The 13,856-nt window shown below is 43.6% G+C and overlaps 1 protein-coding gene across 6 annotated transcripts in view; it reads right to left on the bottom strand.

Annotated features, from left to right (window-relative positions):
• Positions 1-8,840: 8,840 nt before the first annotated feature.
• ARHGAP36 (Rho GTPase activating protein 36) overlaps positions 8,841-13,856 on the bottom strand; it is a 31,225-nt gene continuing 26,209 nt past the window's right edge. For 4 of the 6 annotated variants that reach the window (XM_008273208.4, XM_070067228.1, XM_051827538.2 and 1 more), the window contains 7 exons: positions 13,662-13,812; positions 13,016-13,164; positions 12,663-12,839; positions 12,338-12,435; positions 12,097-12,185; positions 11,536-11,709; positions 8,841-10,081 (listed from right to left, as the gene is read on the bottom strand). In XM_008273208.4, the coding sequence (XP_008271430.1) occupies positions 9,924-10,081; positions 11,536-11,709; positions 12,097-12,185; positions 12,338-12,435; positions 12,663-12,839; positions 13,016-13,164; positions 13,662-13,812 (996 nt within the window). In that variant the 3' untranslated portion in view covers positions 8,841-9,923. The remainder of the gene's footprint in view (positions 10,082-11,535; positions 11,710-12,096; positions 12,186-12,337; positions 12,436-12,662; positions 12,840-13,015; positions 13,165-13,661; positions 13,813-13,856) is intronic. The other 2 variants (XM_070067229.1, XM_008273210.4) reach the window with 1 other exon arrangement.

Below are 13,856 nucleotides of genomic sequence, written 5' to 3'. Positions count from 1 at the left end.
CAAATGTAGCACTGAGGAAGGATGATGATCATGGAGCAGGCTATGCAACATGTGGTATAAGGGAAATGTTTGTCCATTCATCTCAATTTTGCTGTGAATCCAAAAATCATCTAAAAGAGGCTCCATGTTGTGACACAATGAGTTAAGCTGCCGCCCATAACACTGGCATTCCATCTCGGCACCAGTTCTTGGAAGCACCACTTCCAATTCAGCTCCCTGCTAATGCACCAGGGAAAACAGCAGAGGGTGCCTAAGATCCCTGGGCCCCTACACTCATGCGGGAGACCCAGAGGAAGCTCCTGGCTCCTGGCTTTGGCCTGGCCCAACCCTGGCCATTGCAGCCATTTCGGGAGTGAACCAGCGATGAAAGATACCAGTCTCTCTCTCTCTCTCTCTCTCTCTCTCTCTCTCTCTCTCTCTCCTCTTCCTCCTCCTCCTCCTCCTCCTCTCTGTGTCTCCCTGTCTCTGTCTTTCAAATAAATAAAATTTTAAAAAGCTTTCAAATCTTTTTAAAAATCATCTAAAAATTAAGTCTTTTAAAAAAATTAACAAATGTTTAAAAATTGAAATCACAGAGGGGCCAGTGCCATGGCACAGTAAGTTAATCCTCCACCTACTGTGCCGGCATCCCATACGGGCACCGGTTCTAGGTCCAGCTGCTTCACTTCCAGTTCAGCTCTTTGCTATGGCCTGGGAAAGCAGTGGAGGATGGTTCAAGTCCTTGGGCCCCAGCATCTGCGTGGGAGACCTGGAAGAAGCTCCTGGCTCCTGGCTTCGGATCAGCACAGTTCCAACCATTGTGGCCATTTTGGGGGTGAACCAATGGAAGTAAGACCTTTCTCTCTGTCTCTTCCTCTCACTGTCTGTAACTCTACCTCTCAATAAATAAATAAGATCGTTTAAAAAATAAATTACACAAAATATGTTCTTAGATGACAATGAAATTAAACAACTTGTAAAAATCAACAACAGAAAGATATTTGTTTGGAAATTAAATAACTAACATAAATAGTCCACAAATCAAAGAACAAATTTCAACAGCAAAGCTTAAAATGTTTTTTAAAGATTTATTTATTTATTTTGAAAGTCAGTTACAGACAAAGAGGAAGAGACAAAGGGAGATCTTCCATCTGCTGGTTCACTCCCCAAATGGCCACAATGGCCAGGATTGGGCCAGGCCAAAGCCAGGAGCCAGGAGCTTCTTCCAGGTCCCCCACATTGGGGGCAAGGGCCCAAATATTTGGGCCATTTTCTGCAGCTTTTCCCAGGCCATTAGCAGGGAGCTGGATCAGAAGTGGAGCAGCCAGGAATCGAACCAGTGCTTATATGGGATGCCAGTGCCACAAGCAGCAGCTGTACCCACTACACCATAATGCCAGACCCCAGGTTAAAATATTTTAAAATAAATAAAACAAAAATCCCATTCACCAAAACATGTGGTATGCAGCAAAGGCAGTAATTTCAAAGAAATGTATAGTGTTAAATACTTATATTAAAATACTTATATTAAAATCAACAGTATAAGCTGCCTCCTTGGGAAATTAGAGACAATTAAAAACAAAGCAAGCAAAAAAAAAAAATAGAGCTGAAAACAGGAGAACAATAGAAACAAATTTAGTAAGACCAAAGACAGTGCTTTGAAAAGAGCATTGAAACAGATAAACCCTTAGCTAGGTTCACCAAGAACAAACAAGTCAACCCAAATTGCCAATATTAGAAATGAAAGAGAAATCATTATCACTAATTTCATAGACCTTAAAATAGGAGAGAAGTACAAATAACTCTTTGCCCACAAATTTTATAATTTAGGTGAAATTCCTTCAAAGAGATCTACTAACAAAACTCACAGAAGGAGAAATAGCCTAAATAGCCCCATAATGTATTACATAAATTCAACCAGTAATTTAATATTTTCTAAACAAGAAACACCAGGCTCACATGGTTTCACTGATTAATTCTATCAAACATTTAAAAAATAAATAACACCAACTCTGCACAATTTTTTTCCAGAAAAACAGAAGCAGAAAAAAACACTTCTTAGCTCATCTATGAGGCTAGTATTATCCTCATATGAAAATCAGACAACAACATTGCAAGAAAACAAAACCACAGAACAAAATCTCTCATGAAAATACACTCAAAAATCTTCAAAAAATATTGGCAAAGCAAATATAACAATGTATAAAAATGATAACTAAATGAAATTAATTTCAGGTATGCAAGGCTATTTCAACATTTGATAATCAAAAATGTAATCCATCATATCAGCAAGCTAAAGAATAAAATCCACCTGTTCAATAGATGAAAATATAGCACTTGAGAAAAATCCAACACCCACTCATCATTCTAATAAAAAAATTCTCCACAGACTAGGAATGGGAGAATTCCCTCAACTTGATAAAGAATGTGTACAAAAATGAAACAAAATAAAAAACAAAACCACTTCAGGAAACTGATTTAATGGTGATAAACTGAATGAGCCCCTGCTAAGATCAGGAACAAAGCAAGGGTGTTGTCTCTCAACACTTCATTTTTTTTTAAGATTTATTTTATTTTATTTGAAAGGCAGAGTTATAGATAGAGAGAAACAGACAGAGAGAAAGATCTTCCATCTGTTTTTTCACTCCTCAAATGGCCACAACAACTGCAGCTAGATTGGGACAAAGCCAGGAGCAAGAACTTCATCCAAGTCTCCCATGTGGGTGCAGGGGCCCAGGCACTTGGGTCATCCTGCACTGCTTTCCCAGGTACATTATCAGGGAGCTGGACTGGAACTGGAGTAACTGGGATGCAAATCAGCATCCATATGGATTGCCAGCCTCACAGGCAGCAATTTTATCCACTATGCCACAAAGCTGGCCCCCTCACCACTTCTTTTTAGCATTGCACTAGAAGTCCTAACTAGTGCAATAGCAAGTCAAAGTGATCATACATTCATATTTGTGTGCTTTGCTTATATAATGTTCTTGAAATAACGAAAATATAGAAATGGAGAAAAATGCATGAATTGGAATAAAAAGAAATAAAAATTCACAGATGACACCACTGTCTACGTAGAAATTCCAAAAGATCTACAAAAAAGGGGGAAAAATCATTGAATGAAGAAGCAAGTATAGCAAAGACATGGGATAGAATATCAATACATAAAAGTCACCTGTTTACCTATATAACAGCAATGAACAATTAGAATTTGAAACAAGATACAATACCATTTGCAATAGTGCTAAAATTAAATATTTTTCTAACAGAAAATGTACAGAATCTATGTTCAGAAAAATACAAAACACTAAGGAGAGAAATCAAGGAATATAAGACTAAGTAAATGTGTTCAGAGATTAGAAAGCGCAATACAATGATGTCAGTTCTTCCCAAAGTGTTCCATGTATTCTGTGCAGTTCCAAGCAAAATCCCATGAAGCTATTTTGCAGATATTAACAAGAAGGTTCTAAAATTTGTATGAATAGATACCTGATAGTAACCAACACAATACTGAAGACAAACAACAATGAAGAACTCACAGTACACAATATCAAAACTTACTTACTATAAAGCTACTGCAATCAATACAACGTGCAACTGGCAGATCAATAGATCAATGTAACACAGTGAAGACCAAGAAACAGGCCCATGCAAACACAATCAACTGACATTTTCAAAGACACAAAGCCAATTCATTGAAGAAAAGATAGTCTTTCCACACATGATGCTGGAGCAATTGATTATCCATATGAATAGACATTTCACTGAAGAGTATACAGATGGCAATTATGAACACATGAAGAGATGTTAACCTGATTGAGAATCATATAAAAACAAATTAAAGCCATAATGAGATATCATTCAAGACTATCCGAATAGGTAAAAAAAAAAAAAAAATTTAAATGGTGACAACACCAAATGCTGGCAAGTAGACAGAGTAAATGGTTCACTCATATATTGGTGATGGGAATATAATATCTCTTAGCCAGGCTGGAAAAGAGTTTGTCAGTTTCTTATAAAGCTAAACATGTAATTACCTATGATCCAGCAAATGCGTGGCTGGACATTTATCCTCGGGAAATGAAAACATAGGCTTACTGAAAATCCAAACATGAAGGGTGGGCACGGGGTGCAACTGTTAAGTCACCATTTGGGATGCCTGCATTCCATATTTGGAGTGGCTAGTTTGAGTCCTAGGTACTCTACTTTCAACTCCCGTTCCTGCCAATGCACATTGTGGCAGGCGGCAGATGATGGCCCTTGTAATTGGGTCCCTGTACCCGCATGGGAGAATATGAATGAGTTATGGTCTCCTGACATCTGCCTGGCCCAGCCCTTTATTTTTCAGGCATTTGGAGAATGAACCAGAAAATGGAAGATTCTCTCTCTCTTTCTCTCTCTCTCTCTCTCTCTCTCTCTGTCTCTCATTAAATGAAAATAGGTAAACGTTATTTTTAAAATCTGTACTTGATGTTCATAGCAGCATTATTTGTCATAGGCCAAAACAAGAAACAACCAAAATGTCCTTCAATAGATAAATGGTTAACAAACTGGTAAATCTATATCATGAAGTAAATACTACCCAGAAATAAAAAAAGAGATGAAGTATTTTTGGATACAATAACCTGAATTAATCTCAAGGGAATCATGCTGAATGAAAAAAAAGTTCGTGCAAAAAGGGTCATATATGTATAATTTTATTTATATGATGTATTCAAATGACAAAATGTGAGGGCCAGCGCTGTGGCGTAACAGTTAAAGCTGCCGCTTCCAGTGCTGGCATCCCATGTGGACGCCGGTTTGAGTCCCAGCTGCTCCACTTCCGATCTAGCTCTCTGCTATGAGCTGGGAAAGCAGTAGAAGATGGCCCAAGTCCTTGGGCCCCTGCACCCACGTGGGAGACCCTGAAGAAGCTCCTGACTCCTGGCTTCAGATCAGTGCAGCTCCAGCCGTTGCAGCCAAATGGGAAGTGAACCATCAGATGGAAGACCTCTCTCTCTCTCTCTCTCTCCCCCCCCTTCCTTCTCTCTCTGTGTAACTCTGACTTTCAAATAAATAAATAAATTTTTTTGAAGATGACAAAAGTGTAGAAATGGAGAATAGGTTACCACAAACTCAGAGGAGACTTTGGTAGGGGGTGAGAGACAGGTTTGTGTACTTTGCTATAAAAAGGCAACAAGAGGAATTCTCACGGTCATAGAAGTTTGCTGTACCTGAGCTGTACCAATTTCCATATCCTAGTTGTGACATCATAGTGTAGTTTTTTAGTATCTTAACATTGGAGAAAGCAGATAGAAGGTACACAGAACCTCTTTGCCTTGTCTCTTAAAACTGCATGTGAATCTACGGTTATCTCAGAAGTGTTTATAGTTTAGTTTAGAAATTGTAAGTTAAAAACCAGGAGATGGCGGTGTCACTAAGAGCAAAAAGAGTACCACCAAATTTTACTCAATGTAATTACTCAATGTAATTGCCACCATTCTTTTCTCAGAATTGTGAAAACAGATGTCTGATTGTTAAGAACGAGAAAATAAATGGGAGGTAAGAAAGAAGACACAGAGTAGAGTGTTCTTTCAATGAGATTAACACAGAGAGATAGATAGCAGTTGGTACAGAATGATGAAAGGTCAAAGAATGTTTTCTAAAGTTGGTAGATATTTGATCATGTGCATTATCTGTTAGGGAAACCAGTAGGGAAGGGCTATTGAAGATTCAGGCAAGAAAGCTGATAATAGAGTAAGCAAAGTTTTAAGGGAGGTGAGAAGTTGGCAGAAAGGGAAGGGGAGATGGAGAAAAGGTAGAGGCATGAGAATATGAACTTGTGAGGTGGAAGGTATGCCATATAATACGAAGTGAGAGCAGTGGAGCTACAGAGATGTTAGACGCAAGGGTTTGAGGGTGACTTCAGTGTCCTCTGGGAAGAGACTAAGTAATGGTGGGAAGTTGGTAGTGGTTGAGTGGAGGGGGCTAGGACTTGAAGGGCATGAGAAGGAAGCAGGGCACACAGGTGGGAGGGAGAAGGAGAAGGAAGTGACCTGGGGCAAGTGCAGGATGGGCCAGCTGCGGGTGTGCATCCCGACTGGGAGAGGCAGCAACCTGGGGGGTGGTGCTCCCTTCTCCCACAGTGGCCATTGCGTGGTTGCAGGATTTAGCTCTTGGGAGGCACCCAAAGCTGAGGTTAAGTGGCGTGGACACGGTATTCAAAGGGCAGGGGGATGAAGATGCCCTCAGTGCTAAATAAATGTACCCCAAGACCCTGGCTGGATAAAGAAAGCAGTGGGGAGAAAAGACTGAGATGGGGACACTGGACTCCTCAGAGAGGCCAAGCGTGGATCCTGGGGTGCCAGCCTCTGCCAGGGGACGTGGGTGTCAGCGGGACATCGAACTCGAACCTTTGAGAGTAGAGCTGTATGCAGTGAGGCCAAGCGGCTGGAGTGTTTGCAGGTGCGAAGTAATCGTAGGTCAGAAAGGTGTGAGGTCAGGTGCATGGGTGGGTCTTCCACGTGGGTGCTGTTGAGGGCACCCAGGATGAGTACAGGACGTGGAGTGTCAGGGAACCTGTGAGCCAGGCCTCAGAGCAAGGGGAGGGGTAAAGATAATGCCTGCATCTCAAACACTCTCTACTTGCAAGAAGGCCAGAAACTGAACACAATATTTTGAAACAATCTGCTTTCCTGTTTGTCATCTAGCTGATTTGTCGGTTTTTAAGCTGAGCGGGAAAAGTGTTCCCTGAACTGTTCATGGGATATATTGTACTACTTTGGCCACACAAGGTCCTGGAATTGTGCTCAGAATGATGGAACAAGGATATAAGCCTCAGCCATTTTAGGTTCTTGCTACCCCTGCCTTCTTTCAAGAGATCAGTTCAGTCTCACACCCAATTGTTCCCCACCCCAGCCCCTGCATTTTTCCCCAGGTTTGAAAGCAGATAAGCCAAAGTTGAAGAACCTGTATGGAGAATTCACCTTTGCCTACTTCCCCCCACCCTAACCCCTAGCCCACCTAAGATATAAAAAAGCCCAGCCCCTGGGGTCTGGGCCCTCTGCCACGTGTTTGGTTTGTGTGCACTCTGGCAGTTGGTCGGCCCCTGCAAGTTTATTTTCTTTAAACAGATTTGGTCTGGCTGCAAGTTCATACTCTGTCTCCTCTCTGTTCTTCGCCCCTTTTCTTACATTTGGTGCCCCGTGTGAGGAGGCACCAATCTGTGGCCCCTTTCCTTATGCAGAACACCTGTCTGAATCTTATCCCCAGATCTCTGACCTACAGTGAGCCCTTACGCAGGAGCCTAGCATGTCCATTCATATAACAAGAGGATTGGAATGGACAGACAGTGTATTTTCCTCTCACTCTACTCTCTAAGACCCCAGAAAGAACTGCTGGCATCTGCCTGAGATATCACAGTTGCTGTTTACCAGTTTGTCCCATCTAAAGAGAATGGACATGTAGGAAAGAAACCTGTAGCTTACTTGCTAAAAGTGCAAACCCCAATCCAAAAAATTACTGCGGTCGTCACACTGCATCTTTGTGTCCAAAGCAGAATCCCAAAAAGGATGGGCAGGAAAAATCTAGTGTTTTTTTTTTTTTTAACAAAATCCAGCTTTGGAGACTGCTTCTCCACTCACCAGCTGTGTCACACAGGCAGGTTGTTTAACCTCTGCATATAATTTTCCTCAAGAATAGGATGAGGATGGCAGTAGTGCGTATCTCATAGAGGTATTGTGAATATTAATTAAATGCCGCATGTAAAGCTTTTAACACAGGGCTAGATATTTGGAAGAACTCCATATGTGTTAATTATCATTCTAAATATTAGTACGAAATTATGACTATAGGAGGGGGCAAATGCTTGTTTGCTGGCTCTAAAGCCCTGTGCAGCAGAATGTCCAAAGGGTGTACAAATAAAGAACACACAGCATTTCACTGTTGGGGCACCATCCCAGACATGGCAAATTTCCAAGTATGTCATGAAGCCCTAAGTTTTCAGGAAGGATTCCAGGTCCTGTCAATCAAACAGTAATGTTCTTCTGCTTACCCTTGGAAGTCATGTCTCCAGATGTTTCCTTGTTTGAGTTTTTCACTGATGTAGGGGGAATTTCTCAGTGGAGAACACCTAGTGATCCCCCTTTGTGCTCGCTTGCCTTCTTCTTGCAGACCCCCTTCTTAAGCTTCATTCCTTTCCCATCTCTCCTTCCTCCCTGTTTAACTGTTTATTCTACTTTACCCCTATCATTCCCTTTTATAATTATGGCCCGCCCCTTTGCTTCATGGTCCTTTATTATTATTTATTCTCTTGATTATTATTTATTTCCTTTCTTCCTAGTATTAGTGTTATTCCCTTTATTTATTATAGTCCTCCCTCTTTATCCCACTTTGCTCCCCTTAATTCCACGTCACTCCATCCCCTTTATCCCACACCACCCCTCCCTTTAATTCTCCTTCACCTCCTCCCCCATATTCCACAGCACCTTTACTCCAGATTACCTTCTTCCCTTAATCCTGTCACTCTCTCTCCTTCACCCACCTCATCTCTTCCTGTCTATCCCACGCTACCCCCTCCCCTTTAGCTCACCTCACATGTCCCTCTTTACCCTTTGTCCCACATCACCCCCTCCTTTGCCTCATCTCTCCCCTATTCTTTACCTTATGTCTCCTTTCCCCTTCATTCCCCCCACTTCCTTCCTTTTATTCCACATCGCTTCATCCCTTCACTCCACATCACCCCCCTCTCATCCCCACCCTTTATTCCCTCATCCCTCACCCCCACTTAACCTCTCCCCCTCAGCTCTCGAGAGATGTCCCACCCACATCCAAAATTTTCAAAAAAGGAAAAAAAAGAACAAACACACACAGTAAGCCATGAATATGCTGCTGCCACAACACAGATGTTTATTAATGATTAAATGCCAGAGAAGTTTTCACAATCACAAATCTTCGAGCTCTGCGGTTGTTACCCATCGTATGATCGATTTCTATCCCTCAATACAATACATTCTTCATTCTATGGATTGTAGCAGTTGTTACCCCTCAAAATCAGCTGTAATTTTATATGTCATACATAACCCATACCTGTGTGTTACCAGTGCATGTCCCTGCATAGAGGAACTACAGAGACAATAGATTATGTCATTTGTAATCAGGTGACTTAAACTACTTGGAACTATGTGTCTGTACCTAATTATCTGTTTTGCTGACAACAACCTGTGTCAGCTGTCTTTAAAACTGATCCAGGTAATAAAATCTAATTTGTCCTCTAACTTTTTGACCCCAGAAAACTAGTTAGAATTGTACTTGAGGTTTCCCTGTTGGCGTGACCTGAGCAAAACTGCACAGAAATTTGGGAGTGGCTGTTTGATGAGCCACCAGTCTAAATAATTGAGGTGGGTGGGAAATCCTGAGGCGATGGAGTGACTGCGGGGACACGGCTATGAGTTGGTGTGACATGGTTTAGCATTAATTGTTTGTCAGCTGTCAGTAGGCTGACCTAACGTTCCAGCATGCCTCTTGAGGGCCTTTCCAATTGAGCTCTCGGGAGGAGGGTAGGAAAGTCAGGAAAAACATGCAATCCCCTTTGAGGGAGGGAAAGCACCTCGAGATTTGTGAGCTTCTCTGGGACAGGTGTTTACCACAAATGTCACATCAATTAAAGGAAGGGCTGTAGTGAAAGAAAGCCAGGATCAGGGGTAAAAGAGAAAGGCAAGGTAGCACCAGGGAGCCTGGGCATGGCACAGAAACATCTCTGCTTTGACCAGCTGAAGAGAACAAGCTTCCCCAGCGGATGGGGCTGGCAGTGTGTTTTGGAATTCCCATCCTGACCCGAGCATCAGGGGGAACTCCTTCTCATCCTCAGATCTTTGTCTTCCAGATTCTCCTTAATGTTTCCTGTGACATCTCAGGTCTACCCCCACCCTTTTCCCCTGGCTGGCACCTTATAGAAGGAAATACATCTAAGGAAACAAGTAGCCGATGCCAGTTTGGGCCTCCTTCTCCCGGGGCACACGGAGCAATGGGCGGTCTTGCTCCGGAATGGGGGGGTTACCCGCTCCTTCCTCATCGTCATGGGAACGGGCAGTGCCGGGAGGCACAGCTGGCTCCTCAGAGGAACCTGGAAAATAGTAACAATGTTAACTCCTTAACTTTCTAGACTTCATACTTTGCACAGCACCCAAGGCACTAAGAACTAATTCTAAGTTTCAAAAACAGTATGAGGCAAGAAGATAAGGCAGGAACGATTATCCCCACCTGAGCTACAAGAAAACTGCAGCCTAACAGAACACAGATTCTCAGTCTAGGACCACTGTGGGAACTGGGAGATGAGCTGGATTAGGGAAGAGAAACCTTCTGCTTAAAGCAAATGGACAACATCACCGGGGAGACGGGGAAGAGGGCGTCCTCCCAACAACCACCACCACCCTACAAGTAGCCTGACTAATTTGACTAAGCAAATGAGTAACAAAGCTGGAGCTGGAAGCTTACAACACTGAATGGGAAGGAAAAAGCAGGTGTCACTCTTAACTGACTCTGGGGAGGACTGGTAGTCCATCATGTGGCCAGGCTGAGACTTGTTTTCAAGGAGAGCGATGCCTACAGGAAATACCACTTTTGCATCTTCTTTATGGAAGTGAATTGTCTTATGACTTTGAACTTCTTTAGGGTCCAGATCTTTAGGCACTGGGATTTCTTCTATGTTCATGACTTCTTCAAGATCAACAGCCAGGTGTTGTGGAGGGTCTGGGATTGTAGTGAGAATGGAGACATCTTCAGTCTCTGGAACCACTATGTTAGCCTCATCTGCCTCAAATGCATTGGCTCCATCTTTGTGCGAATCTGGAATTTCATTGTGAATTTGGGGAGTCTCACTCTCCGGGACCGCATTGGGCACTGAGTCTCCTTCAGGACTGGGAGATTCTTCAGAGTCTTGGTTTCCACCAACATCAGAGGCTTCTTCCTGTCCCGGAGTTTCTTCATCAGCGGAGTCTTCTTCATTGCTTGGGACTCCACTCACATCTGAGGATCCTTGCTGGTCTTGAATTTCTCCAAAATCAGAGACACCTTCAGGGCTGGTAACCACGTGAAGAGCCAGGACCTCTCCAGGGTTTGCGTCTTCTTCAGGGACTGCGATTCCATTGACCTCTGGAGCTTCTTCATGATTTGGGATTTCTTCGGCATCTGTGGCTTCTTCATCACTGGGGAACCCATCAAGAGCTGGGATCTCGTCGGGACTGGGATCTCCTTCAGAGTATGAGAGCCCATTAACCTCTGGGGATTCAAGATTGGGAATTTCAGGTCCATCAGGGGCTTGTTCAGGGCTTGGGACCACATGAAGAGCTGGTACTTCTTCAAAATCAAGATCTTCTTCGGAGTCTGAAATCCCATTGACCTCTGGGGATTCTTCAGGATCTGGGATTTCATCAGCATTTGAACTTTCATCATTTGGGACTTCATCAACAGCCGGGACCTCGCCAAGACTGGGGTCTTCTTCAGAATCCTGAGTCTCATCGTTATCTAAGGCATCTGCATGATCTGAGATTTCATCAGTGTCTAAGCCCTCTTCATTACCTGGAATTTCATCAGTATCTGAGGCTTCTTCATTGTTCGGAATCACATCAAGGTATGGAACCTCTGCAACGTTAAGATTCTGGGGGTCTTCAAAATCTGGCCCTTCTTCAAGATCAGGGTTGGGATTTTCTCCAGTGTTCGGAATATCTTGCACATCTGGGGCTCCTTCAGGGTCTGGAACCATATCAAAATACGGCATTTCTTCAAAATCTGGGATCTCAATGAGTTCTGGAATTTCATCATCAGGTTCTAGAATATCTTCAAGGGGAGGGAGATCATCAAAATTCAAAGTATCATCATCATCATCATCATCATCTTCATCAAGTTCTGGTATGCCTTCAAGATGTGGGCCTTGAATGTCAAGGTCACTTGGGATTTCAAGACTTTGAACTTCCCCAAAGACTACTCCTTGATCCAAATATTCAAATACTATCTCTTCATTGACTGATACATCTTCCTCAGAGAACTCATCTTCCTCAAGGGGCTCATCTTCAGCAAGGACATGGCCCTCAGGGAGGGCCTGACCTTCAGCTAGGGCCTGACCTCCAGTAGGGAACTGACCTTGAGCAAGGACAGCAGCGCGCACTTCAGCAGAGGTTTCCACAGGGTCAGAAAGCAAAGCATCCTCTTCCATCTTTATGCGTGCACTCCTGAATAGGAAGGAATTTGGAAAAGTGAGTGAGTTGGTGTACTTAAGTTGATTAAATACGGTCTGAGATTGGAAGCCTTCATAGGAGAATGTGCTTCAGGCACGGCATAAACAACCTCCCCCCACCCCCACCCCAAAGAAAAAGCCACTTACTGGATCTTCCTCAAGTTCCTGCGTCTGATAAAATCCAGGGCTTCAGGGCTGGACTTCCACACACGCTTGGCCACCTGCCTCTGAATATGGGGAGGCACCTGAGTAAAAATAGCAACATTAGCCTGTATCACACAGCTCTTTCTCATTTATACTCATCTCTTTCAAGTACCCAGGACTGAAGGCACCAGAACCAAGTAACACACAGGAGGAGTGTCTCAGCTGGGAGATTTTGTAGCTGCTTGCTCTGGCTGCCCATGTATACTCTCCTCTGCTTGTGAACAGGAGAGGCATGTGTAAAACATGTGTATGCAAAACTTCTACCTACCTGGAAAAGGATATCCCAGTTGTCAATCATGGCACGGACCACATTGACAGAAGCAACATAGTGGTCCATCCCCAGCTTTGTCTTCCTGGACTCCCTCTTGCCAAACTTTCCCTTCTTCAGGAGAGCAGATCCGAACACCAATGCCAAATTGGTGGAGGTCATCCGGTTGCCTGGGACCTAGGTAAATGAAAGCAGAAATGATTGGGCCTCAGGTAGGACTGGTAATTGTACAAATAGATGCGTTGTCTTTATTCGTGTTTCTGCTTCCTTCTCCTTCCCAGCCTCTCCCACTCATATGCTGCCACACAGGTTCCCTACTAGGGCTCTTGCTATCCTTTCCCAGATCTCTTTACCAACTGTCCATCAATGCCAATGGAGTCCTCGCAGTTCTCAGTGATTTTGTGCAGGGCCTTCAGCAGACGCTCCAAGGTGTCACTGTGGCAGGGTGGCATCAGGTAGACCAGCAACTGCAGGGCAGAAAGCTGATCCTGGGGCTTTAGAGCTAAAGGAAGGCAAACAGAGGCTAGCTCAGGGGGCTAGCCTTGGCAACAGCCTGATACAAAGAAAGATGAGATTCTGCTTGAAAACTGATGGCAACTATGGAGAAAGTTCCCAGGTAACTTGCCTTTGCTCATTTCTAAAGCATTTAAGCTCTTGGAGCCCTGAAAGCAAGGAGCACTTCCGTCAAAACCAGACCTCCACTAGGGAACCTGGGTTATTCTTGGCCCTGAGAGGGCACACACAACTTTAAGAAGCTCTAGAGAAATTTTGAGGCAACAGACTTATAGTGGACCATTAACAGATACAAGGGAAGTAAACTGGAGAGGCTTTTGCTTAAATTTTTTGTGTTTTCAATTGTCAAATAATGATTGTATATATTCCGGAGAGGTGGTTCTCTTCTGATGTTCATTCTTCCCTAATCCCTTGGGGTCCCTAGACCGCCTGGCCCGCTGTAATGTTTTCTTTCCTTGCCCAACAAAGGGAGAACAGAAGACTCACTGGCAGTCAGGAGGAAGGACATGTATAGATCATCTGGCAGCAGAGAGTCCTTCATGTCACGGAAGAACTCCTTGAGGAGTGCGGCCACGTCGTGCACATTCTGAGTGTCATCTAGCACTACATCCAGACCCTGGTCAAATTCTTCACGGAGCTGGAAAAGGCAAGAGAAGACAGGAGTTGTCTGTCCTGCCCACC

The sequence above is a fragment of the Oryctolagus cuniculus genome, chromosome X (assembly GCF_964237555.1).
Source record: "Oryctolagus cuniculus chromosome X, mOryCun1.1, whole genome shotgun sequence".
In the NCBI taxonomy this organism is placed as follows: Eukaryota; Metazoa; Chordata; class Mammalia; order Lagomorpha; family Leporidae; genus Oryctolagus; species Oryctolagus cuniculus.
The sequence above is the reverse complement of the archived record's forward strand: the minus strand, read 5'-3'. Positions and strand labels throughout refer to the sequence as shown.